Consider the following 27,493-nt stretch of genomic DNA (forward strand, 5'->3'; position numbering starts at 1 on the left):
TGTTCTTTTAGGAAATATTGCCTTTCCTGACCTAACTCAGTTAAATACTGAATCTAAAATAGGCAGAACTTTCTGGTCAGGTTACCTAGTAGAGGCACGAGCGTAGTGTCGACTTATTAAGTTACCGGTTTCCCTTGCCTTGGCCTTGAACTTCTAGACGGTGTTTACTTCAGAAGAACAGATGAAGTAGCACCCATATGCACAGCCAGAGGTCCCCGGTTGCCAGGCTCCAGAGCGTGAACTTTGGTTTTCAAACCAATTTCTATGAAATCTGTCTTTTTGCAAGACAAGGTCTTGCTGATCTTCCTACTTAGCCAAGGATGGCCTTGAATGTCTCTGATCCTCCGACTTCTACCTTCAGCATTGCTGAGCGCTGGGAGTCCAGGAATGAGCGGCCAACTCGTTTCAAGTTTATGTAGTGCTGGAGACTGAACTCAGTTCAGGGTTTTGTGAGTGCTAAGCAAGCACTCTACCAACTAAGTCATAGCCCAAAGCCTGAAGTTTATCTCTGGATAATGGCAATACAATAACAGCATTTATTCACAGAGTCAAATAATATCAGAGATATAAGAAATCTGAAGCATTCCTTAGGTAAATTCAGCTTCTCTGATGCTAAGGATCACCTAGAGCAATAGCATATTAAGATGCTTGCTTATACTCTTGTTTCTGGTAGGTCGGCCTGAAACAGAAGGGTACAAGTCCAAGAGATACATAAGAAAAAACATCTTTGACATAGAATTAGTATTAAACCCTTCAGAGATAAAAAAGGACAATAGAAATAATAGAAGAATCTGAATATCAGAATCAAACATCAATGACAAAAAAAAAAAGGATATTTGTGGCTTCTGTGTTATGACAGCATGGAGTAAATTTTTCAATTATTTGTAGAAATGAGCTCTAATATAAGTTGTCAGAGAAGCAAATATAAAATTAAAAATAAATTGTGTTTAATAATGTCCAAAATATAAGAATCAGCCCCCCACAAAATTGTATTTAATTATCAGCAACAAATAAATAGATAAGGGAACTTAGAATACCAATCTTAGTAACATAAGAAGTATCATGAAACTTAGTAACATGAAGATATCAAGCATTAGTGGAAGAAAGAGAAAATGAAAGACTTGAGTTTGTGAAGGCATGATATAATCATGATTTGGAAGGTACATATTATGAAAATGTCAGTAGTCCCTTGTACCTGGAGCAAAAGATCCCAGTAGGTTTTAGGAATGAAAAAAAAAATGACTACTTGATTCTTATAATTCAAGCAAAAATTCAAAAAGCCAGGAATAACACAGTACAACTGTAGAGGGTTTGAACTACCCAATTAATACCTGTTATGAAGTTAATTACAACAGAACGGCCACAAAGATAGACAAGACAATCAATGGAGCAGAACAGAATTCAGAGAAAGATCCACATATACAAAGGTAATCTTGCAGTGTGAGGGTAGGTGGAGAGTTAGAGCGCTTTCAATAAATACACCATTTGGATATGCTTATGGAGAACAGTAGTTTTTCCTTATACCAAAAAAATTAATTAATTTTTCATAGGTTGACGATTTAAATATTAAAGTCAAGATCAAAGTTTTTGAAATCAAGCATAAGAGATTTGTTTGTGCCGGGGGTGGTGGTGAAGGCCTTTAATCCCAGCACTTGGGAGGCAGAGGCAGGCAGATTTCTGAGTTCAAGGCTAGCCTGGTCTACAAAGTGAGCTCCAGGACAGCAAGGGCTACACAGAGAAACCCTATCTCAAAAAACCAAAAAAAAAAAAAAAAAAAAAAAGAGATTTGTTTGTAACTGTGGAGTAAGCTAAAATTCTTGAAGACTACATTAAAAAATAAATCAACTCTTCATAAATTCGGGATTTAAATAATAAAAGAAAAGAAAAATGAGTTACATAATATTAGAATTAATGAACAATTTGCTAGAAGATACCATTAAAAATGAAAAAGTATATCCCAGTGGGGAAAAAATGTTCATAATGTATCTAGCAAAAGTGATGTGTCCATACTCCAAAATTCAATTACAGATGATTAATAAAAAATGGCCAAGCCGGGAGTGGTGGTGAAGGCCTTTAATCCCAGCACTCAGGAGGCAGAAGCAGGTGGATTTCTGAGTTCGAGGCCAGCCTGGTCTACAAAGTGAGTTCCTGGACAGCCAGGGCTATACAGAGAAACCCTGTCTCGAAAAACCAAAAAAAAAAGGTCAAAAGGAGCAAAGAGATGCTTCCCAAACAGTCAATAAGTCTGTGAACAGGTCATCAATTATATGGGTGCAAATGCAGTATAATTGATATGAGCTATGAGTTAAATTTATCTGTAAGAGAATAATACATAGAAGGGAGATTGCTGGGCCAAAAGGAATGATTTTGAAGTTTTTGAGTGATCTATCATTTTCTTTGCCCATTTTTCTTTATTGAATTGCTAACCTTTGTAAATCTGTGGGATATATTTGAGTATTATTGATATTCACACTGCCATCCTTTGTCTTGCGAATGTCTTTTTTTTTTAAAATTGAATCCATGGGCTTTTGAAATTAAATATAACTTTTAACATAGTTGCACAAGTCACAAGCATACAATTTCATTTATTTTTACACATGTGAAATTCACACAGCTACCTACTACACACATGAGTTAAAAAATACTTATAATAGCACTTCATTGCTGGACGTTCTTCGCAGAATAACACCCATTGCTTGCCTCTGCCTCCCAGACGAATTCTCCTCCACCAGAGTAATCAGACTTCCATCGCTGTGGATTTCATTTGCTTTGACTGAGTTTCACATAAATAGGGTAACGCTGTTTGCATCTTCTGTGTCTTATTCCCGTTACTTGATACTACAGTGGTGAGATTCCTCTATGTTGTTGCCCCACGCAAGTTTTTCTTTCCTTCTATTACATCAAATTTACCATACAAATAGATCACTTTAGTTAGCCATTCTACGCTGACGGACACTTGAGTGGTTCCAGCTTTCATGTTGGCGGTTGTCAATCTTTCCAGAATCACCTTCTCTGTAAGGCTCTAGGCTTTACATGGGAGTCAGGAAGTAGAAATGAAGGAGCACATCGACTGAGCGTCAGATTGGGCAGCAGTTGTAACTTGCTGAGCTGAGCTGAGCTGAGCTGAGCTGAGCTGAGCTGAGCTGAGCTGAGCTGAGCTGAGCTGAGCTGAGCCTGATGGATCTGTAAGTGTAGCGCATTCTAAGAAGGGGCAAAGTGTCTACACTTTGGTCTTCGTTCTTCTTGAGTTTCATGTGTTCTGCAAATTGTATCTACATACTATGGTTTTGTATATACATACTTTGGTTTTCATCCATGACTCTTGGCTCATCACTCCTGTAATTTTGGCTCATTGCTCCTGAAATTCTCTAAGTCTTCTACGTCATGAGATAATATTAGGATATTTACAACCTCCAAAGCAAGTCTTAGAAAGCAGTCTCTCCTCCTTCCTCCTCTCCCATTTTCTCCTTTTCTCCCTCCCTCCTTCCATCTCTCCTCCTCCCCTCACACCTGCTTTCGTTTCTCCCCAAGGCGGACCAGAGAAACAAGAATTTCACTCTGACAAGGAAGACCACAGAGACTAAAAATACACCTTAATCTTATCCTATTCTTCTTAGGGCAGGCCATAAAAAGACGGTCTTGTTTTCTTTGCATAATAGTAGGTCATTAGACTCTTTTAATTCCAGAAGAATTTGCCCCAGGCCCTTGGGGAAGAAATAGTGAAGAATCTGACCAGACAGGCCTTGGTAGGTTTCCTCATCCAGTCTATCTGTGCCTATGCAATGAAGTCTCTGTAGAATCAGAAAGGACATGATTTGGAGAACATCCAGATTGCTGAACCTTGTGTGACCCGGGACGATGTAGCCTCTCCACACCCCTTTCCCATACCTTGGCCTATCACCTCTTCACATTATGTTTCATAGAAATATGCTTATGAGTCTGTAAGCCACTGAAGCAAGTTAATTCAACAAGAGGAGGGATTTTAGTGGCCTTTATTTATGGCCAATTGGCTTTAAGCACAAGTAAAACAATGTAGTGCTTGGAATTGACATCTGAAGTGGGCTCACATGCTGTGCAATCTGATGCTGTCCCTGGGCAGGTAACTTCATAAAGTGAATCATATTAAAAGACATACAACTTGCATCTACTGCAGAATTGCTTGCTTGCTTGCTTGCTTGCTTGCTTGCTTGCTTGCTTGCTTGCTTGCTTACTGGAGGGAAATCCACCATACATTTCGGGATCGCATGATGTTGTTTTGTTTTGAGTTGATTTTGATAGTGTAAGACTACAAGACAAACCAAAAACCTTATTCTCCTCCCCTTGAAGGGTATAAAGAATAAAAATGAATTTATTAAAATAGTGTTTAACACTGGGTGAAGCCAGAGGAAGCCTGTAAAGGAGGGGAAGGAAGGATTGTAGGAACCAGAGGTGTCAAGGACACTACAAGAACATGACCCATCGAACCAATTAAGCAGAGCTCACAGGGGCTCACAGAGTTTGACATGATAATCACAGACCCTGTATGAGTTTGAGGTCCTCTGCATATACATTGTGGTTGTGTAGCTTGGTGTTCTTGTAGGACTCCCACAAGAGGGAGTGAGGGAATGTCTCTGATTCTTTTGCCTGTGCTTGGGACCCTTTTCCTCCTATTGGGTTGCCATGTCCAGCTGTGACATGAGGATTTGTGCCTAGTCTTATTATATCTTGTTATGCCATTTTGGTGGATATCCCTGGGAGGCCTGCTCTTTTTTCTTTTCTTTTTTTTTCCTTGGGGAAAACTAGAGGAGTGGATCTGGGAGAAAGGAGAGGTGGGAAAATGGGAGGAGCAAAGGGAGGGGAGATGGGTTAATAATATATATAAAGAAAAGAAAAGAAAAGAAAATGATGTCTAAGTTAGGTATGGTGATGCATGCCTAGTCCTTGAAATGGAGGCTGAGGCAGGAGGATCGTGAGTTTGAGGCCAGCCTGAGCTACATACTGAGACTGTCTCAAGACATGCCACCCCCTCAAAAAAGTCTTAAGAATATTTCATTTACAAGGAAAATAAAAGCAGGAAACAAGATGAGATGTTCTGATTATAGGAAACTACAACTGGGAGCTAGCCTTCCCAGCTCACCCACTGTGTACTCATTTCTTGTTAGTAGTATTAAAAGGAATCCCAGCATAACAACTTTGAATAACAACTTTATATTTTGAATTACCTTAATAACACTGTAGGAGTGTTTTACCAGCTACATTAAATATATGAATCTGCTCTAGTTCAGTGCTATAATGGTAGTTTTCAGTAAAACATTGCTGAGTAAGGCAGAACATGAACATAGATTAACAAAGGGGACTAGAGAGAAGGACAACCAGAGAAAGAAGGAGAAAGTAAAGCCAGACTTAAGACTGCCCATAAATTACACTTAAGGAAATACCAGTGAGAATAATGACATTGAATTGCCAAAATTTGAAGAAACCAGGATGTTGGTTCAATAGATAAATGGATAAACTATGGTGCATGCAGACATAGAATAGTATTCAGAACTAAAAAGAAATAAGACTACTGAGCCATCACAGAAAGCTGATCTGAAAAAGCCATATACTGTATAATTCCAACTACAGGATACCAAGAAAAGGCAGAGCCTATGGAAACAGTAATATATCATATGAGGTCAAGCCAGGAGTGATAGTGACGCATGTCTAACTTCAGCACTTGGGGCATGAGGTAAGAGAAGTGAGGCATATTCAAGACCAGCCCAAAAAATGAGCAGTGCACACAAGACTTTTAAGGCAATGAAACTATGCTATGTTTAATACAGTGATGGATTTATGTTATGACTGTACACATTTGTGAAAAGTCTAGAGGGTGTACAACATCAAGTATGAATCCTATTACAAAATATGCATTTTGGTGGTGGTGATGTGCCAATGGAGAGCCATCAGCTAGAGCAACTAGCTGATGTCACCCTTTGGCATGAGGTGGGAGGGAGGGTCAGAGGGAAAAGGACTCTCTCAAATTTCTTACCAGTTTTTCTGGGAACGTAAACTGCTTGAAGATTAATAAAGAAACTGTTGTTTGATAGATTTCAGTTATAACTAAATACTTGTATTTCCTTTAAATTCAAAACTATCATAAATATAAATACCAAATACTTAATACTTAAATTATTTTCTTGAGATCAAAATGTTATTTAAAGACTCCGAGAGGAGCCCCTCGCTCAGGCCTCAGGACAATAGCGGACACCCAAGAACTCACGATAGACCAAGCTTGTTGCAAACCACATGAGGCTTTATTCAGGGAAAGCCAGAGCTCTGGGGACGACTCATATCCCACACAGGGGTAGAGGAGTTGACCTCGAGAGGAAAGAGTTCCCAGTTTTTATAGGCCCTCAGGGGAGAAAGGAGAAGGGGGAGAGTAGGGGATTTCCAGATCTAAACAATGTCTATTCTCAAGAAATGGGTATGGGACGGGTACAAGGAAAGAGTCTGGGGCAGGTGTAGCAACTCAGGATTGGCTGGGCTGTGGTTGCTGGGGAGATTTTCTGACTCTTTCTCAGCAACCGATATCACAAACACCTGGCAATGGGCTTCATCAGTGGGCACACACATGGGTCAAGGAACGGTCAAAACATTGGCAGACACACAGGTTCGAGGAGTGGCCAGAGCATTGTGCACCTCTATTTTTTAAAATCAGTGAAGCTAGTTCTGCTAACACTGACATCTATCTTGCCAATTTCAGGGCTTCTGTGTCCTTTTACATTCTGTCAGGATCTTTCATTATAAGAGATAACAAAACATCAATTAGGATAATTATTTAACTTCAATTTTATATAAAGTGTAAATTTGGCAGGAATTAAAGTATATTCAGTCATAATTTAAGGCATATCAGATAGGAAAGGCACAACTACAATGAAAACCATAAACTCTTACTATAAATCAATTATTTTAGCATTTCACAATTTGGGGCAACAGTGGACAGAGACTCTGGAATAGTGGATCTGCAGCTCATTTGTTAGCAATTCCTGGGGCAAGTTAAGTTCCCTAATATCTGAATCTGTTTTTCATCTACCAAATGTGATAACATTTTGTTATGACTAAATGAAGATATCACATGAGAATACCAACAAATAGTTGAAAATTCTGAACCAACTTTATTTTTTCAGCAAAAGTTGCACAATTTCCATAAACATAGGAATATTTATTCTCAATACAAAACAGATTCTTACACATCTCACAAATGTTTTCTCTGTAGCTTGATACTGCTTCAGTCCTCACTGTCGCTTTCTGACTCACTCAGCTGCAAGTCACTTCCTAAAATAAAAATAACAAAACTGTTGAACTGTTAATATTTAATAAATCCATTTAGTCTAATATGATTGCTTATAATATAACTCAGCCACATACCATGTACACCAATTAATACTGCATAGAAAGTAAAAGCCACGGCATCAAACTTCAGCATTTCATATCACCCGGCATTTATTTTAGCTTTCTTTCACATACTGATAACATCATTCCCTTTACACTACTCTCTTATTACATCAGACTATCATTTTCAAGAGTGTAAAGTTTATAGTGTGTTTTTACCTTCAGATGCAATCCAAACCATTATGGAAGAGATGTCAAGAACCCTTAGACCAGATGTCACTCAGTGGTAGGATGCCTGACTACCAGGCCCAGGACCCTGTGTTCAATTCCCAGTATCATAAAGACTATCTAGGCACCAAGGGCTTTTGTAAGTCATTTGTATGGTTAGTCATGGAGGCAGCATTTCAGTGGAGCAGAATGACAGGAAACACATATCTAGTCTAATGTCAAGTAGGAGTAAGTCCTGGGGGACTATGGAGAGAGGAGCAGGAGGTACTATTGTATGTACTATAGCTGGGAAAGCTTAATGAGAGGCAACGTTTGAACAGAAAGTCATTAAACAATGGAGGCAGTGTCTCATCTAAGATAAGTGTAAATGCTCTAAGGCAAGTGTAGAGTGGCTGTGATTCTTTTTATTACATATTTTTTGGTAATTTCACACATGAATGCAATGTATTTACATCACATGTACTTCCAACTCACCCCTGCAGCTAACTCTTCCTGGACCCTCTCTCCCTGACACGACATCTTTCTCTAAACTGCATATCTTCTTTCTCTTCTTCATTCTACTCTTTTTTAAAAATAGCCCACTGGCTCCATTTAGCTCTGCCTGAAGGTACCAGGGTGTAGAGCCACCTGCTGAAGCTTGGGTCACACTTCTGAAGAAAGCTCATTTTCCCTCTCTTAGTCTCCATTAGCTGACAAAACACGAGTGGGGGTTATAGGATTTTTTTTCCTTATAGAGAGGCAACGGTGGCCAGAGTGGGAGAAATGAGGGAGACAAAGATGGGGAATGAGGCCAGAAAAAGTAGAGAGGAAGTCTCAGTAAAGACTGTTTGAACACAATGAGAAAGCACTGAACAGTTTTAACAGGAACTAAGTTGAACCTGACTATACCAGTAACTACACTGTAATGGTGTAGAGGAAACATGGAAGCAGGAGAGAAGCTGAGTCTTTTCTCAGTTCTGACCCAGGCATGCCAGCACAAGTATCACTTCCTCCCTGGCATGCCGTGGTTTAAGTGTTAAGGTGTATCTTTATTATTTTCGTTTGCCTATTTTAGCATCTGCAGTAGATTCATGGCAGTCTTCAGTACTGGAAAATTCTAAAGGTTAAGTTTTCACATCATCCCTTCTATTCTTTCTGGGAATTCCCATTATTCAGTGTTTCATCTTTTCCATCTATTCTCCTTCTCTCTTAGTTTTTATTTTACCCTGTGTTCTGGGACAGCACCTTCCATCTCACTAATTTACTTCTCACCCTTGTCAGTCTTGCCTACTTATTGATCTTTTTCAGAACATTCCTAGGACTTGTTCCTCCAAATTTAATCTTTAAACACGAACCTTCCTGTCTGCGCACACGTGTGGAAGCCAGAGGACGGGCTGTTGGTGTCCCTTCTCTCCCACTCCCACGTGAGCTCTGGAGATTGAACTCCACTCAGGAAGTTTGGTGGCAAGCATCTCTACCCACTGAGCCATTGCACTGATGATAATGTTTTTAAGTACGGGAGCTCAGACTCTGGGTCTTGTGTATGGCATGCAAGCACTCTTCTCTCAAAGTACTTGATTCTTATTTATAATATATTGGATTTTGTTTTATTTCTGCTTTCCTTTGTTTTGCTATACATAGCCAGCTTGGTCTACAGAGTAAGTTCCAGGCCAGCCAGAGTTACATAATAAGACTTTGTCTTCTAAAAGGCTATGCCTTCATATATCTTCCTAGGATCACATGGGTTTTTTCTTTATTTCAGAATTATATTTGTCCATTTTGAGGAGGAAGTTCCTCTCTCTGTCTCTTTGTCTGTCTCTTTGTCTGTCTGTCTGTCTGTCTGTCTGTCTGTCTCTCTCTCTCTCTCTCTCTCGCCTTTATAACACTCTTTGCAGGATCTTGTGATTCTGCCCCATTTACCAGAAACAAGTTTTACAATCACCTTTGAAGATTGCTATCTCTTGGAGATATGGTAGGTCCTTCAAGGAGTCAATGAGTAACAATGCTGTATAAACTATGGCTTCTGAAACAGAGCCACAGGAATGGTGTAAGTGGTTGCTTTTCCCCCTAGCCTCCTTTTACTAACTGAAGAACATCCAAGTATCTAGTACTCTTTCCCATCTTCACTTGCCCTCACCATACATTGTCTAGCTTCCCACAGAAAGTATAATTTCCCTGCATCTTATCAAGAAACTTTGTTTGTGTTCATGTGCACATTTGAGTGCATGTGGAAGCCAAGGACAGTTTCAGGCATTGTTCCTGAGTGCTATCCGCCAATGCTTTGGAGACAAGATCTCTCACTATCGTGGAACTCACTAAGTGGGTTTATCTGGCTGGCCAGCAAGCTCTAGGGATTCCCTTGTCTCTGCCTCACCCTACTCAGGTTTTGTTCTTGTTTTTTCTAAACATGGGTTCTAAGGATTGAACTAAAGTATTCCAAGCTCCTTCCTAAGTGAGCTATGTCTTTAGCTTGTACCAAACACTTTGTGTGTGTGTGTGTGTGTGTGTGTGTGTGTGTGTGTGTGTGTGTGTGTGTGCTTGCATGTGTCAAGAAGTCAGAACACAGTCTTGGTTGTTGTTCTTCAGGCCCTAGAATTTGCTAGTTAAGCTAAACTGATCTCCTGGGTTCCTCCAAAAGGCTTGGGTCACATCTCCAGCTCTGCCCTCTGTAGCACTCTAGGCTCTGGCTGACTCCACTCCACTGATCCTGCTGTTCTTGGTGATCATCCTATGGTACTGGCATCTCCAACATACTGTGGTCTTCCTCTGCAACTAGACTTTATCAATAGCAACTCATAGGCTCTCTTCATGGTGACAAGCCTCAGCTTTTTTGCATGACCCCTTCAGTCCTGGGCCATCAACTACAACTGAGACTGCACCTTCACCAATGGCCTTCGAAGGCTTCTTACAGTGCCAAGCCTCAGCTGCTCTCCATACCTTTAAAACTAGTACCATCTGGGTGATTTTACACATTATCAAGTCCAGATGCAGCATGAGGTTCAACCTTGGCTATCTCTGAAACACAGCTTCTTTGTGCTCTCAGAAAATACTTCCCAGATTTCACTTCAGTGATACTGGTCTCTTCTTCTTCTTCTTTTTTTTTTTCCAATTTTTTTTAATTAGGTATTTTCTTCATTTACATTTCAAATGCTAACCTGAGAGTCCCCTATACCCTCCTCTCCTACCTACTCACTCCTATTCCCCTACCTAACCACTCCCACTTCTTGGCCCTGGTGTTCCCCTGTACTGAGGCATATAAAGTTTGCAAGACCAAGGGACCTCTCTTCCCAATGATAGCTAACTAGGCCATCTTCTGCTACATATGCAGCTAGAGACAGGAGCTCTGGGGGTACTGGTTAGTTCATATTGTTGTTCCACCTATGGGGTTGCAGACCCCTTCAGCTCCTTGGGTACTTTCTCTAGCTCCTCCATTGGGGGCCCTGTGTTCCATCCAATAGATGACTGTGAGCATCCACTTCTGTGTTTGCTAGGCACTGGCATAGCCTCACAAGAGACAGCTATATCAGGGTCCTTTCAGCAAAATCTTGCTGGCATATGCAATAGTGTCTGCATTTGGTGGTTGATTATGGGATGGATTCCTGGGTGGGGCAGTCTCTGGATGGTCCATCCTTTTGTCGCAGCTCCAAACTTTGTCTCTGTAACTCCTTCCAGGGGTGTTTTGTTCCCAATTCTAAGAAAGGGCAAAGTGTCCACACATTGGTCTTCTTTCTTCTTGAGTTTCATGTGTTTTGCAAATTTTATCTTGGTTATTCTAAGTTTCTGGGCTAATATCCACTTATCAGTAAGTGCATATCATGTGAGTTTTTTTTTTGATTGGGTTACCTCACTCAGGATGATACCCTCCTGATCCATCCACTTGCCTAGGAATTTCATAAATTCATTGTTTTTAATTGCTGAGTAGTACTACATTGTGTAAATGTACCACATTTTCTGTATCCATTTCTCTGTTGAGGGACATCTGGGTTCTTTCCAGCTTCTGGCTATTATAAATAAGGCTGCTATGAACATAGTGGAACATGTGTTCTTATTACCAGTTGGATCATCTTCTGGATATATATCCAGGAGAGGTATTGCTGGATCTTCCAGTAGTACTATGTCAAATTTTCTGAGGAACCACGAGACTGATTTCCAGAGTGGTTGTACAAGCTTGCAATCGATACTGGTCTCTTCTTAATCACTGCTAATTTATTAGTTCCAGAAAATCAGCATCAATTGTCCCAGGAATCTCTTCTATTTTTGACTCTACAGGGAGAGTCACACGGACAAAGCTGCTGAGTTCTGCTGCTTAGTGGGGCTGGAACATGTGCCCTTCTTCTATTACATCATCACCAGCTTTCTGTTTTCTAATTCTTTCACTTCCTAAGCTTAGCTGTTCTGGAACTTGCTCTGTAGATTGACCTTGAACTCAGAGATCTGCATGCCTATCTCCTAAATACTAGGATTAAAGGTGTGGTTCTTTCTTTCTTTCTTTCTTTCTTTCTTTCTTTCTTTCTTTCTTTCTTTCTTTCTTTCTTTTTTTCTTTCTAACTTTTCTCTACTTAGAATCTTCTGTATCCCAGGCTGACCTTGAACTCAGAGAACGGCTTGCCTCTGTCTACTGGAATTAAAGTCGCATACCACCTTACCTGAACCTAAGCTTTTCATGGCCGCTATGCCTCAAGATTCAGGTCAAAAGCCTGTGTCTTTCATTTCTGAATTGTAGTTCATTCCAGATTAAAAGTCCAAGTGAAAACAATAACCAAGTAATAATAGTGGCTAACATGATATAACTATTCCTTGTTCAATGGTAAATGCATAAATAACAAGTTTAGCTGGGTGGAATCTTGCCAGAAGTCACCACTCCCTTAATCTGTTTACCTCCTTGAACACAGGATTCAGCTCCATTTCACTTCCTGGTGCCCGTTTATTACTTGAGCCACACATTTTATATTTTTCCTTTCTAAGTCTGCTTTGCTTCTTCAAAATGTTCTTCATGAATGGAATGAACTACAATTGGGGCGGGCTAACAGGTTCAGAGGTTCAGTGCATTATCATCAAGGTGGGAGCATGACAGTGTCCAGGCAGGCATGGTGCAGGAGCTGAGAGTTCTACATCTTGTTCCAAAAGCAAACAGAAAACTAGCTTCCAGGCAGCTAGTACAAGGGTATTAAAGCCCATGCCCACAGTAACACACCCAATCCAACAAAGCCACATCTACGCCAACAAGGCCATACCACCAAACAGTGCCAGTCCCTGGATCATACATATTCAAACAGCCACACTAAGAAAATAAATAGTAAATAAAGCAATATAATTTTGTTAAGGTCTACTCTCTATTGTAAAAGGAATTGCAAACTTTGAAAAGTATAAATCAAGAGAGGTGATAAATTAAATTATAATCACTAAAAGATCATTATCGCTAATAATATACATAGTTGATGAAAATTTCCTTGACTGTATATACACAAGACTTGCCTAAGATCAAGCCAGTCAAAACTTCAACATGAATGTGCAAGGACCTCACAAAACTCCACCCTAAGATGAAGAGCTATTGGCAGTTGGAGGCTTCTATGGAAGGAAAGTTCAGCTATCTTCAGAGATGCAGCCCTAGAAGATTGACCTTGTTTCAGTGAATGGACCTACAGTGATGTTCATACACATACTGGCAACATCAAGTGGACATAGCAGTTAAGGGAAAGGGAGAACATGAAGTTGGGAGGAAGTCCTGGTATTGATGGTTGGGGAAATCAAGAAAATGAGCTGAACTACAGTGGTAGTCATAAAGATAAAAAGAAGTAGATGGATTTAAAAGATATTTAGGAAGTAGAAGTCAAAAGGACTTGATGAAATATTGAGTATACAAAAAGGTAAGAGAGTAACTCAATCCTGGAATACAATCAGGCTTCTGGTTTACATAATGACACAAACGCTGCCATTCACTAGGCAAATAGACAGTGAGCCAAAAAATATAGTGTTGTTTTTTGTACAGCATTTGTACAGTATTTGAAGTGCCTTTTACTAAGAGGTGAAGCTAGACCTATCTGCCCAGGACTCAGAGGTCTGCATGGAGATTGGTATTTGAAAGTTCTCTCTAGATAGATAGATGGGTAGATAGATAGATAGATAGATAGATAGATAGATAAATAGATAGAAACAGGAGCATGAGGAGGTTATCTAAGAAAAAGAAGAAGATAGAATAAAAAGAAAAGGGCCCATGGAAAAGCTTCGAGGAGCCCTCACTCCAGTGACAGAGTACATTTTAAACTTGCAAAGGAGAAAAAAATTGGCTAATGATTACAAAATACATAAATTAAGATTCTTCTTTAAATTTTAGTGCACAATAAACATGGCTACAATGCAAGTCCTGTTTTAGTTCTTATGGCTATGCATACTTACGTAAAGTACTCATCAGAAGGGTACTGTGGTCCTGAAGTCGGTGACAAGTAGCATCAGCCTCTGAAGTCCTGTACTGTGGCCCAGCAGACATGCTAGGGTGCTCCGAGCTGTATTTCCTTGGACCCAAAGGAGAGAATTGGTCATCATCTTCAGAATCACTAGAACTATCCTCACTACTTGAAGATGAAGAACTTTTGGAATCTGATGAACTATCACAACTACTCATCTGGTCCATAAGACTAGCTTCTGCTTTCAGTTCTGAAAATAGAAATAATAAAGTCAAATAAATAACAAGAAGAAACACAATAACATAAATGCATTAGGTTTTTAAGATAAGGAATAAATAAAACTAAAACACATATTCCAGCATCTAAACCATTTATTTTAGAAATTCCTGTAGTGCACTGTCCAAGAAACTTTCTAAACATCCAGCCTGCTGCTGTTGCCCTTGGTTATCACCACAGGTGGAAGGTGGGTCCCTATCGCTAAAGACACCATGTATTTCAATAACAGGGTGCAGAGACCCTTTTGCTGGAACTGACCCACAAGCCCTCTCCTTGAGGATTACCTTTCATGGTACCAGAAGGTGACATTTGGAAGCTTCAATGGAGAGAGGCAACCAACTGTCTCACCCAGCTATCGTGCCCATGGACCCCATCAATTGTCACAATAACACAACATAGTAGTAGTGGTACATACACCTTGGTGGTAACCAGCAGACTCATGACTCACACAGCCAGAAAGATTATACTAGGTACCAGAAACTTAGGTAACTTCTCAGTGTTAGTGAAGTCATGGTTATTAGGGGAGAATCTACAACCACTAATTTACTAAAAGACCAGAATTATCCCTAATAATAACACTCTATAAACATTTGTCCTTACAGCCACAGATAAGTGTAGTCTTCGTCCCTCCATCCAGGAAATTTCTTTTTGCAATAGACAGAGAGCAAAACAGAAAACCACAACCAATCAAAATTCTGAGTTGTAGAGCCCAGTCCCAACAGATATACCTACAAAACCTATCTGCACCCAAGGCTCAGGAAACATTTGGGAGGAGGGAACGAAAAGATTGTATGACTCCCAGATCTTACAATGTTACAAATAGATCAGGGAGTTGGCTGTGAGATTGTGTCTCCTGCTGACATCAGAAGCTATACCCACAGAGTCTATTGCCCAAGCGTTACCTAAACAAGGATGATACAAATGAGCATACCAAACCGGATATCGAAAAACCTATGAAGCCTCAACTCTACACAAAAAGCTATTAGCCAACTGAGGGAAGCTGAGAACAAGAGAAATACTCTTCCCCAGGGAAGAGCACACCAATTGGCTGTCCAGTGCTAAATGATCAGCCCTGAAAACATGCAGAAACACACAGACAGACAGACAGACAGACAGGCAGGCAGACAGACAAGCACACAGCAATATGTGGACTAAACAGGTTATATTTGGTAATGTATATGTATTTACATGCATATATGCATGCAATATAATATATTATATTATACTATATATAATATAATATATTATTATATATTATATATAATATGTAATAATAATATATGCATGCAATAGCAATTAGTGAACAAAAGAGGCCATGAACTTAAAGGAGAATGGAAAAGGGTATATATAGGAGTTTTTGCAGGTACGAAAGGAAAGCGAGATATGTTTTAATTAAAATAAAAAAAAATAAATTAAAAGCCCCTCCTTTGGCACCAAGCTGGATTTTAATAACAGGAGTATGAGACTAAAAGCATAGGTAACCAGTTGGGTATGGCATCATAATTTGTAATCCTAGCATTCAGGAGGCTGAGACTGGAGAATATCAAGTTCAAAGAGCTATACAGTGAGACTTTTCCTCAAAAAGAGGGAGAAGCTCAGCTATTAAGAGCACTAGCTGTTCTTCCGGAGGACTAGAGAGTGATTCCCAGCACCCGCGTGGTGGTTCACAACATCCATGACCCAGGGGATATGATGCCCTCTTCTGGCCTCCAAGGGTACTGCATGTATGTGGTACCAGTTTTATACATATATATGAATGTATATGCAATATACTCATTAGCATAATAAGTAAAGTCTCAAAAACAGGGCACAAATAATATCTAAATTTAATTTGATATGTATAATAAATATATAATAAATAATGAAAAATTTAAAAGTGTAAAAATACAAAATGCATTATTAGTTTTTTTCCTTAGTCCTTAGTATGCACTGTGCAGTGTCATACCTATGGACTTCATTCTTTTTCCAGCTGGTCTAGAGAAAGCTTTGATGACTCATGTCTTTTGGGTTTTGTTTTTGCTTTGTGACCTACCAGGGTTTAACTAGATCTACTCTCATGGGCATGGGTGTGAAGCTACCCACTTGAAGATGAGCAGGTCATCAATGACAATCACTGAAGACAATGCCCTCTCCTCCGGTAGCCTATGAATTCCTCATACATGACTGAACGCTTATTGTATGTCTGTCTTGCACATGCCCTTGTAGGCAGCTACAACCGTTGTGAGTTCACAAGAACCACAGACAGCATGTCACTACCCTACAGCATGCTGTCTTCCCTATCCCTATTGTTTGGCTCTTACATTCTTTCCCTTCTTCCTTGGTGCTCCCTGACATAGCTGTAATATTCTTCTGTATCTTTTTAATGGCCACTGGATCCACTACTGATTATAGACATGGTCATTAAATTCCCAATATTAATGATTCATATCTTTTCTTATTTTGTTTTATTTTGTTTTAAAGTTTTATTTATTTAATGTTTATCTGCATGTACAGCTGCATACCAGAAGGGGGAATCAGATTTCATTGAGATGATTGTGAGCCATCATGTGGCTGCTGAGAATTGAACTCAAGACCACTGGAAGGGCAACCAGTGCTCTTAACCACTGAGCCATCTTTGCAGCCCTCATTTTTGTTTTTGAATAGAGGTTTATCAATTGTGTATATGTATTGATAAACTCTTTGTTTCACTGACATTCTCTACTGCTTTCAGTTTCATTTATTTTTATTATTTCTTTCTTTTTGCCTTTTTGGGTTTATTATTTTCTTTTTCTGGGCATTGGAACTTCAGTATGACACCTTTCTCCTTCTCTAATTCAAGCATTTAGAGTCTCACAGATCCCCCCCCCCCCCGCCACTGCTTTGGATGCATCATGTCCACTTTCTGTGTTTCTCATTTCCTTTTATTCTCTCTTTTTTCTTTAACCCATGGACCATTTAAAAGTAGGTAAATTTCCAAGTGTTTAAAGATTTGTTTAGTGTCACCTGCTATTGACTTTTAGGGTGTTTTGTTATGGTCAGAGTACAAGGTTTTTATGATTTTGTTTTAAATAAATGAATCAAGATTTTTCTTATAGCCCACGGCATGGTTTATGTTGTTGAGTGCTCATTAAGCAGACACTTGAGGAAAAAAGGTTCATTTTTTTGTTGTATTTAGTTGACATGTGGTGTGTGTGTGTGTGCGCGCGCGTGTGTGTGTGCGTGTGTGTTGCCTGTTACCCAGAGCACACTGAGGAAGTAAGTCACTAAGGATTATTGATTTTTATATTTCTGTTTTCATCATATCAGTTTTATCTCATAAGTTTGCAGTTCCATCGCTAGTCACATTGTCTTCCTGCTAAATGAACCCTTTAGTTGTTACTAATGTACTTCTTTGTGCTATTTTGTTTTGTATCTGATATTAATACAGCCACGTGTGCTTTAAATGCTTACATGGTGTATTCTTCTATCCTTTCACTTGAAAGCTGCCCATTTCATTAATTTCTTATAAACAACACACAGTTGTATTTTTTTGGTAAAAAAAAATAAATTTTCTCCATTTCAACTAATTGGTTTAGACCACTCACATTTACATTAATCACTGGCTCACTAAGGCTTACCTGTGACGTGTAATATTTACTTTATGCTTATTTCCTGTGCATTTGATTTTGATTCTTCTGTTTTACTTTCCTTTCATTTCTGTGGGATATCCAAATCTTCTTCAGAGTTCTGTCTTCCTTCCTTTTTCCTTCCTTCCTTCCTTCCTTCCTTCCTTCTTTCCTTCCTTCCTTCCTTCCTTCCTTCCTTCCTCGCTTCCTTTCTTCCTTCATTCCTCGCTTCCTTTCTCCCATGTGCTTTAGGTGTCACTTTACATGTATGATGATGTACTAGCATGTATGTCTTGCCATGATTCAGTGTTACAAGTAAGACATGAAAATCACTTACTTTAGATGCCTTTTCTTTTCTTTCTTTCTTTTTTTTTTTTTTTTTTTTTTTTTGGTTTTTCGAGACAGGGTTTCTCTGTGTAGCCCTGGCTGTCCTGGAACTCACTCTGTAGACCAGGCTGGCCTCAAACTCAGAAATCCACCTGCCTCTGCCTCCCGAGTGCTGGGATTAAAGGCGTGCGCCACCACGCCCAGCTAGATGCCTTTTCTTCTCAATTTTTAAATATTATTGTCTTAAGTATCAGTATTAACCAAAATGTTCACCTTTGCTTTGATTGCCACATATGATTTGGAAACGTCATGAGGACAACATTATCTTTTGAACATTATCTTTCTGTTGATCTTTATCCCTAACTGATGCTCCCAAATTCCTTCTTGTTATCATTTCTTTTATGATTACTTCAGTTTCTATAGCAAATATTTCAGAGCAGCCCCCTCGTCACAAGTACTTTTAGTGTTCATTTCTGTGGAAGTCTATTTCTCCTTTATTACTTGAGACTAATTTTGGCAAACACAGAGTTCATAACTTTCAGCATTAGGCAGTGCAGAGCCACTTCTGAGTTTCCAATAAGACATATGCTATTACCTAAGTGGTGCTCCTCTGGGTGATACAGCATAGCTCTCTTGCCTTCTGAACTTTTATCTCTGTCCTTAGTTTTCAGATGTTTAATTTATGTGTCTGAGCGTGCATTTTTGGGGGTTTATCCTGTTTGGGATTTGTTCGATTTCTTGAATCTATAGGTTTATATTAATCAACCTGGGATTGTTTTCAGGGATTATTTCTTCCAATTATTTTTTCAGCCCCTCTTTCTTTGTCCTCTGAGTGTTCAGTTGCTTCACCTCTTGGAAATTTTGTCAGTTTGCAGCAAATCTTTGGGGGCCTATTCCCTTTGCTTAAGTACACTTTCTGTTTTAGGTCAAGTGGATTCTCTCTATTCATTCTCTGGTAAGTGAGCCTGCCCTGTGGATTCATGCTGTTATTTTCTTAGTTTTATAATTTCTATTTGTGCCTGGTTTAAAATTTCTCCTTAAGTCTACTTTTCACTTGCTTCAAGAAAATTAATAATTGAATCATTTTGTGAAAGCTAATTTAAGACCATCATCAGATAATTCTAACATCTATTCTCTCTGGGAATTACTACAGACATTTCTCATTCAAGTTGTGATTTTCCTGATTTACAGTATAATATGTAACTTCCTAGTGTTCCTTACTTTTTGTGTGTATTCTAGGGGACAACCGACTTAAATCTTTTAGTTTAGCAGGCAGTCCTGGTTCAGATTTAACATGCAGACACTTGCCTGTTTCTGTGACAAATGACATTCTAATTCCAGACCTTTTACAGATATGTTGTTGTTTTCTTGGTAAATCTCCAGCAACTAGAGTTCCCACTGGTAAACTTGACAAAGGAGCTTTACTATCAATGAAGCCCAGTTCCTGAGAAAGGGAAGTCTGTGGCCTAATACAACAAAGACTGCTTCCAGGGTTGAGTGTGTGTGTGTGTGTGTGTGTGTGTGTGTGTGTGTGTGTGTGTGTGTGTGTTCCCACGAAGGGAAAGAAAGTGAAAAGTGCTTCCCAGCAAGGTGCTTGATATAGCAGGTACCCCTTGCCAGTGTCACCCAATCTCAAGGTGACTTTTAAATGCAGAGCAAACTTTGAAGGCAGGGAGGCTGTCTGGGAGATGGAGAGGGAATGGGCATTTGTCAGTGTGATGTCACATGCACATGCCTTGTGCCCATGCATTTCCTGATGGAAGAGGATAGTGTCAGCTCAAGCACAGAGGAGCAAGCGCTTGCATGGCATTATTCCTTTTGCTGGAACACTCAGCTTCCTGGTGCCTCTGAGTGATATGGGGAAATTTAGGCCCTATCTAATTTCTTAAACTCAAATTTACAGATAACTCGAAGATTGCAAAAATGGATGCACAGAATTTCTAGTGTAGTTTCTGGATATAAATTGGGAAGATGATTCAACCATCAGAGAGTAATCAGTTACATGAATAGAAAAGTGGCCCAGCAGTTAAGAGCGGCTCTTAAAGAGGACCCAAGTTTAGTTCCCAGCACCCATGTCAGATGACTCACAGTCACCTGTGACTCCAGGTTCAAAGGATCCCATATCCTCTTCTGACATCTGCAGGCACCTGCACACATGTGAGCAAACATGTATTCCCACACACATACACATAATTTGTAAATTACTTTGTTAAAAATAGAAGTTAATAGTACTATAGGATCAATAAAGCATTTGATAGAATATAGTCTAAGGATGCTATATGGACATTTCCAGGTAGCTAATGTTCTTTTGCATACACGTTTAGAATAAGAAAACTATTCTGGGTTCTTGTAAGCTGAGTCTCTATGATGCCGAAGGTATGATGCCGAAGCCATGCTTTAATTAAGGTCTGAAACACAAGTGCCATATGAAGAACCTTTACCTCTACTACAGACCACTATTGAAGACACAATTACTTCCCAGAATTGCTTCACACAATGAATTGCTTTTAGTATCTAGTAGCAAGGAGTAGAATGGGTCTCGGGCACCTATCTTAATATACTGTATATTAAGGTAATATAAAATACCCAACTTATATCTTTATTCTTGTTTTGCTGTCCAGTAAGTGCAAAGCTAAATTCCATTTTAATTTTAATAACTAGCAAATATACTTTAAAAATTCCCTTTAATCTCTTAATTTTGTGACTCTATATGTGTACTGGAGTGATACCATGATACTATTTTGGAAGTAGTCTTAATATAAGATAAAATAAAATTCAAGATCTGGGATCTTGTTGATGTTCAATTACTGTAACATCCATATCCTAGTGTAGCTAGGAAAAAAAAAGAGCTTTAACATCTTGAACATCCTATACCTCCCCAGAAGTGTCCTCCTGCAAGAAGGGACACGAAATAGAAAGAAACTTCCTCCTGTTTCTGTTGATTTGGAGGTGCCTTAGCAACTGACTATAAACAAAAAAATTTCACAGGAAGATGCTATAAAGAACTGATGAAACACTTTTTTTCTCCTAAATGATGATAAAAAATGATGTGACATGGATATACCTACATAAATATGCTAATTTACATGTTATATCATTATCCCAGAGAAGTACACACTCATAAAAATATATTCTATCCTCACTAAGTCCCACTGTTAATGAAAATTAACACTTAATATTTACTTAATATTACTTACCTCTATAAACTGACATGCCATACACTTAGATTTTACCTCTTTCAATATCATCCATTAGAGACGTTGGAGACATCTTCTCTTCTGATGGAGAATGCTGTACAAGATTGGAAGTCCTAGGCAGATTCCACATTTGCTGTTGCTGTTGTTCTAGTCTGTACTGGATTCTGCTACTCCCTTCCACTCTGCAATTAAGAATATCAAATATCAAAAAAGGTAAGCAAAAAAAATCACAAACCCAACTTCCAGAGTTACTGAACATTATCATGTGGTCTTTAGAAACCTCTCCAGTGACACTGAAGGATTAAAATGTTAGTCCATTTAACAATTGTGTATCGAGTTCCTCCTATATGTGTGCTGTACACACAGGTCTAGGGAGGCAACCGCTCAAAGGAGCAGATAGTATTCTTATAAATGACTACGATAAGGAGAAAATATATGTGCAAATTAAACTAAGTCTCTTCCACATTTCCCACTCATCATTTTAAAACAGGCATATAAACAAAGGAAGAGTACACTTCAGAAATTATGGTTGAGGCCCACTCTTCCTGCTTCCTGTGATCAAATCCTTCTGGCTCCTCCTTCCTGAAGTTTTTAGGCCCTCATTTTCTCTCATTCGTTTATACTCCCAAAAAATCTTGGTTTACCCATTTTCTTGTTTCCCACATTGTTTCTTTTTATCCAGTTTCTTTGCTAATGTTTCAGACCAGAACTGCAAACATGCCAATCCCTAGTTGGAAAGATCTTAATATGTAACTACTGCCAGCAAGGAAATGTCCTTGCTGGTTCTCAGTTAATATTCAAGGCATTAACCCCCAACCTACCTTTACAACCTAAACTCTAATCCACTACCATCATCCCCCGCTTTCCAATTCTCACACGGGCGCAGAGACAAATACCTGCTCTGTTTAAAGAGTCTTATTCACCAGCCCTGAAAGAATCAGCTATATTTCTGCCTTCACACTTGCTTTATTTATATATTCTCATATCCTTTCTGGTCAGTTTAAGGGAGCTGGGACAGCAGGGATATTAGCAAATAGAGGTTCTCAGGTTTCTTCTCTCTGTTGAAGTTGGCTTTGGAGACAGCTACTTTGTAAAACATGTTTTTGTTAGTATATATTAGCTGCACAAGATAATGAGCTTCATCATGGCATTTCATACATGTACAAGGTGCTTCGATAATATCCACCCTTCAGTTCCCCTCCCTTGCTCTCTCCAACTACAGCACCTTCTGTTTTAAACACATATTTAAGGTGATTCTTAGGATTTTAGCTTGCTTTGAAGTAACATTTTTCTTTTTAAAAAATTTATTTTGTATTAGATTTATTTATTTCACTTTATGTGTATTTTGTCTGCACTTTTGTATTCTGTACCATATGAGTGCATGATACTTGTGGAGGTCAGAAGAGGGCATTGGATCTCCTAGATTTGGAGTTACAGATGGCTGTAAGTGACCATGTTGTTGCTGAGAATTGAACCTGGGTCCTCTGAAAGAGGAACAAGTGCTCTTAACCACTGAGCCATCTCTCCAACCCCAGAAGTAACATTTTTCAACAATTTTTTTCTAAAGATTTTTATCAACCATGACCCCTCCCTTCAATTCCTACAGTCGCTAAACTTTCTACTGTTTGTTTAGCTCTTAGAACAGATTAAAATGGTTTAAAATGTACTATTTATATCTAAAAAGTATTTAAGATGTATATATAAATATGTATGTATATTTATATATATACATATATACACATACATAGTGATTTTTAAATTAAGTGGACTGTTAGTATGATTAAAACGTATAAAGTGTAGAAGTCTTAAGGTTAGTCTTTATTTAGCAAACTTTCCTTTCTCTAGTGTGCCTTCCATATTCTAAGTAGTCAATTTACTAATAAAGGTAAAGTTATTTTGGATAGTGGATAGTGTTTCTGTTCAGCCCAATGATATACATATCTGGAAATCATTTCAACATCACAAGGCAGTGTGCTAAGATCTTTTAACTAAGAATTATTACTAAATTTAAACTTTAAAAGATTTAAAGAAACTTTAAAAATGTTACCTTATTTTGTTCATCTGTTTGTTGATGTGTATAGATCTGGGTGTGGCACATGTACATTTAAATTGCATTAGTCAGGTATGCTGCTCTATCTCTCTCCCCTTAGTCTTTGGAGGCAGGGTCTCTCTTTGATCCAGTAGCCTCCATGTTTTGGCTAAGCTGGAGGCCAGCGAGCCCATCATTCTCCTAGTTCAAACAGCTGCAGTGCTGAGGTGCTGAGTTCTCAGACACATACAGGGTGTCCGGCTTGCCTCTAGAGCAGTGTGGTCTGAACTATAATCCTCATGCTTACATAGTAAGTTCTCTTTACAGCTGAGCCATCTTTGTAGCCCCAATTAACAGACTTTTTAAAGAACACATCTCATAGCACAATTTGACTTAATCCATTCATTCTTTTTCCTTAGAAATGTATATGCTGGTAAAATAATTTCTTTCAATGCACCACCTACCTTGTTTTTTTCACAGTGATGTTGCTGCTGAGCTTTTCTAGGCGACATTCCCCAGTATCATGGTTAATAATCAAAATGCATTCTTTTAAGTAAGGTCTCTTGGAACCTTTGAAAACTGTGACTGGTGGAGTTGAACCCTGTTTAAGAAGTTATCATCATTACTTCAAATATCATAGTGATTCAATTGAGATGGGCATTGAGTTCTTTTTGTACTATTTCTTTTTAATCCGTGTTATATATCAAGTCACTTATAACTGGTTTAAACTTACTACCATAAAACCAACAAGTGTGGCTTAAAAATAAAAGTACAAAGACAGGGTTGGTTTTAAAAGGCTGAGATCAACCCAGATCTGGCCTCTATTTCTAGCTGCTCAGGAGGCACAGTCAGGAGGGTCCCAAGTTCAAAGCCTGTCTGGATTACAGAATGAGTACAAAGCCAATGAGGAAACTTAGTGGGAGCCTATCTCAAGATAAAAACTGAAAAAAAGGACTGTGGTACAGTGGTACAGCACTTGGCTAGCATGTATGAAACTTTAGATCCAGGTAGACTTGCGCACGCACACACACACACACACACACACACACACACACACGAGATCTCAAACCTGCCATCACTGAAGAAAGGAAAAGTAATTACCCTGAAATAGTTTGATTGTTCATTTTCACTAGGCAACTTGGATTCAATCTAATCTAATCTAATCTAATCTAATCTAATCTAAAAATACATATACAGGGAAGGAAACAGGACCTTTGAATCATATTCTCATTTTGAGATGATCTAGAAAATATCAATAAAGACCAAATCTTATTAATCCTCTTGTGTGACAACAACATACACTTTATTAAAATTTAAAAAGTTCTTTCTCAGCAATGCATACTGATTCAAGAAATGAGTTAAACTTTAGGGATTTTCTTTAAAATGTATCAGAAGGGAGTGGTAAGAGAAAAATTACTCAGAAACAGTTATGTTTTCTATTAAGTCATTCTTAACAAAAGGATAAAGAGAGAATGAGGAGATGGCTCATTTGATAAATGTTTGCCACACAAGCATGAGGACCTGAATTCAATTCCTAGCAACCACATAAAAAGAGTGCACAGTGGTACTTGCTCACAGTCTTAGCACTAGAGACAAGACAGGCAGGTCTCTGGATTTTGCTGGCCAGTTAGCCTTGTCTAGTCTGCTTATCTAGAATAGTAAGATGAATGGCTCTAAAAAAAAATGAAGTGTGAAAATTCTCTCTCTCTCTCTCTCTCTCTCTCTCTCTCTCTCTCTCTCTCTCTGTCTGTCTGTCTGTCTGTCTTGCGCACACACAATTAAAGAAACTCAGCCCATTACTATTATTCTTCAAATTTCCTTATTTTTGTCACTGTCACCTCCAAACACGAAGACATTTTATATTATTATTCTTAGTCTTGCATGAATAATTCCTAAACATGGTTCACCTGGTCAGAGCTCACAGGTTCTCACAGTCTCTGTATTTTAAGGAAGTTTAAGAGGTTTATAAACTTTCTTCTTTATCAAACCGAACAACATTTCTAATTTTTTAAAAAAATTAAAACTTATTTTATTTTATGTGTAAGGGTGTTTTGCCTATATACATGTCTGTGCAGCATGTGTATACCCAGTGTCCTGAGGTTAGAAGAGGGCATTAGATCTCCTGGAACTGGAGTTATAGACAGTGAGCTGCCATGTAGGTGCTGGGAATTAAACCTGGTACCTCTGAAAGAAAAGCCAGAGCTCCTAACTGCTGAGCCAGCTCTTCAGCCACACCCTTCCTAATCTTGAACATTTAATTTCTGCTCATTTCCTTAAAGTACCAAGTAATTATAAGTATATGAATTATCTTTGCCTGAAAATAACTACTGAATACTTCCTACATCTCCATATTCACTATTACCCACCTTGGGGACTCAATCAACATTTCACCTAGATTACTGGCATCACTTCCTCTATTCTCTTTCCAATTCTGTTACTAATTGTGTTAATAGGAAAATCAAACTTTATGTACTCAGGATAAGAGTCATATTCTACAAACCTATATGACTTTTTAATTTCTTCTCCAACACTCTAAATCAGAACGATGCATACCTGGTTTGTATGTGTGAAAGTTTAGACCTTGAATAGCTACCAAAGGCCTACAAATTATAGCCTTGTCATCTACTAAAGTGGTACTATCAGGAAATTGTGGACACTTAAAACAGTGGAGTCTGGTGACAGCTCTCTGGTTATTAGGGCTAAACCCCCGAGGCAGGTGCTGGAAGTCCAAGGCCTCCTCTTACCGTCTTATTTATATATTTATAACAGTGAAGCAACACTTTTTTTCTGGTGATGTATATTCCCACTGTGATGTGCAATAGATCAACGTGGCCATGAACTGAAACTTCTAAACCATGGTCCCAAATTACCCTCTCTCTTTATAAGCTGATTGTTCTCAGGGGTTTCTTATATTAATGGAAAGCTAACTAACTTAAGCAATAGGTACCAAGAAGTGGGGTCATTGCTATGACAACAGTTGACAATGTGGCAATACCAACAGAAAAAAATGAGATAGGAAAGATGCTGTTGGGTGAGGTTTGAGATAGAAATAGGATTCTGTTGGGAACTGACCTGAAGTCAACCTTGTTATAATACACACGATAAATGTACGCCTACATTTTTTTGACTATTCCCTGAGAATTTGCTGGAAGCTGAGCTTAAAGGCAGGTTATTAACGGAGGAAGTTTCAAGGCAGCAAATACCTAGATTATACCATGGATAGTTCTGGCTGCTTTTAGAGAGATTTATAGTGAGAACAAAAAAAAAAAAAAAAGGAATATAAAGATTTGGAAAGCCTGCAGTTTAGCTAGAATCAGAGCATTAAGAAAAAGCCATTGCTAAAAAGATTAATATTATTGGAAAGAAGTCAAATGCCTTCTACCTGATTAAAAGGAAAGACACCTTGGTGGCACCTCTGAAATTTATGAGGTCATAGGCATTAAGGACTCAATGATATAAAGAATGCAAATTTGTTCCAAAGACTTTCTAGGGCATAGTCTTTTGACAAGAGATTTCCAGGGCACCCTGCTCACTTAGGACTTCTTAAATGGGTGAGGAACTCAGAGGTTGTGGGTACCTCCATGACACACTCTAGCCTCATCTGTAGGATCTAGGCTTTGTCCACATGCAGAGTATAAAGGTTATGGGATCATGTAGGATTCCGGTGAGATTTCAATGGCAAGTCAGGTGTGGGGGTGGGGAACAAGTAGTGTTGTGGTAGTTCTGAGCCCCTGCAAGCAGCCCCTGACAGGATGAGACACAGAGGGAGCAGTGAGAGTGAGGCTGGAGCTGCAGTGGAGACCCAGGAGGGAAGAAGGCCGGAATGTGGAACACCTGCCTCCCTGCCTAGGGTATGATACCACAATCAGCAGAGTCCAGATGTGTGGCCCCGTGGGCTGCATCCATCAAGGCTGTGGGGGGTGGAGCTGCCTAAGCCCTTGGGATCCACCATCCTACCATGGTGTGCCCTGGATGCCGAGCATGAAGATTTAGAATCTAATGTCTATCTCCTGGGGGCTTGATCTCATTCCTTTTTGCTGTCTCCCTGTTCTGTCTTTTTGGAGGATTAAATATCTGTTTATTTTGCACCAATGGAAATATGTAACTTTATTTTTTATT

At 39.0% G+C, this 27,493-nt stretch overlaps 1 protein-coding gene across 10 annotated transcripts in view; it reads right to left on the bottom strand.

Moving 5' to 3' along the window:
* Positions 1–6,250: 6,250 nt before the first annotated feature.
* Eaf2 (ELL associated factor 2) overlaps positions 6,251–27,493 on the bottom strand; it is an 82,185-nt gene continuing 60,942 nt past the window's right edge. For 2 of the 10 annotated variants that reach the window (NM_134111.2, NM_001113401.1), the window contains exons 3-6: positions 23,839–23,975; positions 21,382–21,527; positions 13,954–14,211; positions 6,251–7,293 (exon numbers count right to left, since the gene is read on the bottom strand). In NM_134111.2, coding sequence (NP_598872.1) covers positions 7,247–7,293; positions 13,954–14,211; positions 21,382–21,475 — 399 coding nt within the window. In that variant the 5' untranslated portion in view covers positions 21,476–21,527; positions 23,839–23,975 and the 3' untranslated portion in view covers positions 6,251–7,246. Of the gene's footprint in view, positions 7,294–13,953; positions 14,212–21,345; positions 21,528–21,989; positions 22,073–23,838; positions 23,976–27,493 lie in introns of those variants that run through there. The other 8 variants (XM_006521685.4, XM_006521684.4, NM_001113405.1 and 5 more) reach the window with 7 other exon arrangements.

Source organism: Mus musculus, chromosome 16, assembly GCF_000001635.26.
Source record: "Mus musculus strain C57BL/6J chromosome 16, GRCm38.p6 C57BL/6J".
In the NCBI taxonomy this organism is placed as follows: domain Eukaryota; kingdom Metazoa; phylum Chordata; class Mammalia; order Rodentia; family Muridae; genus Mus; species Mus musculus.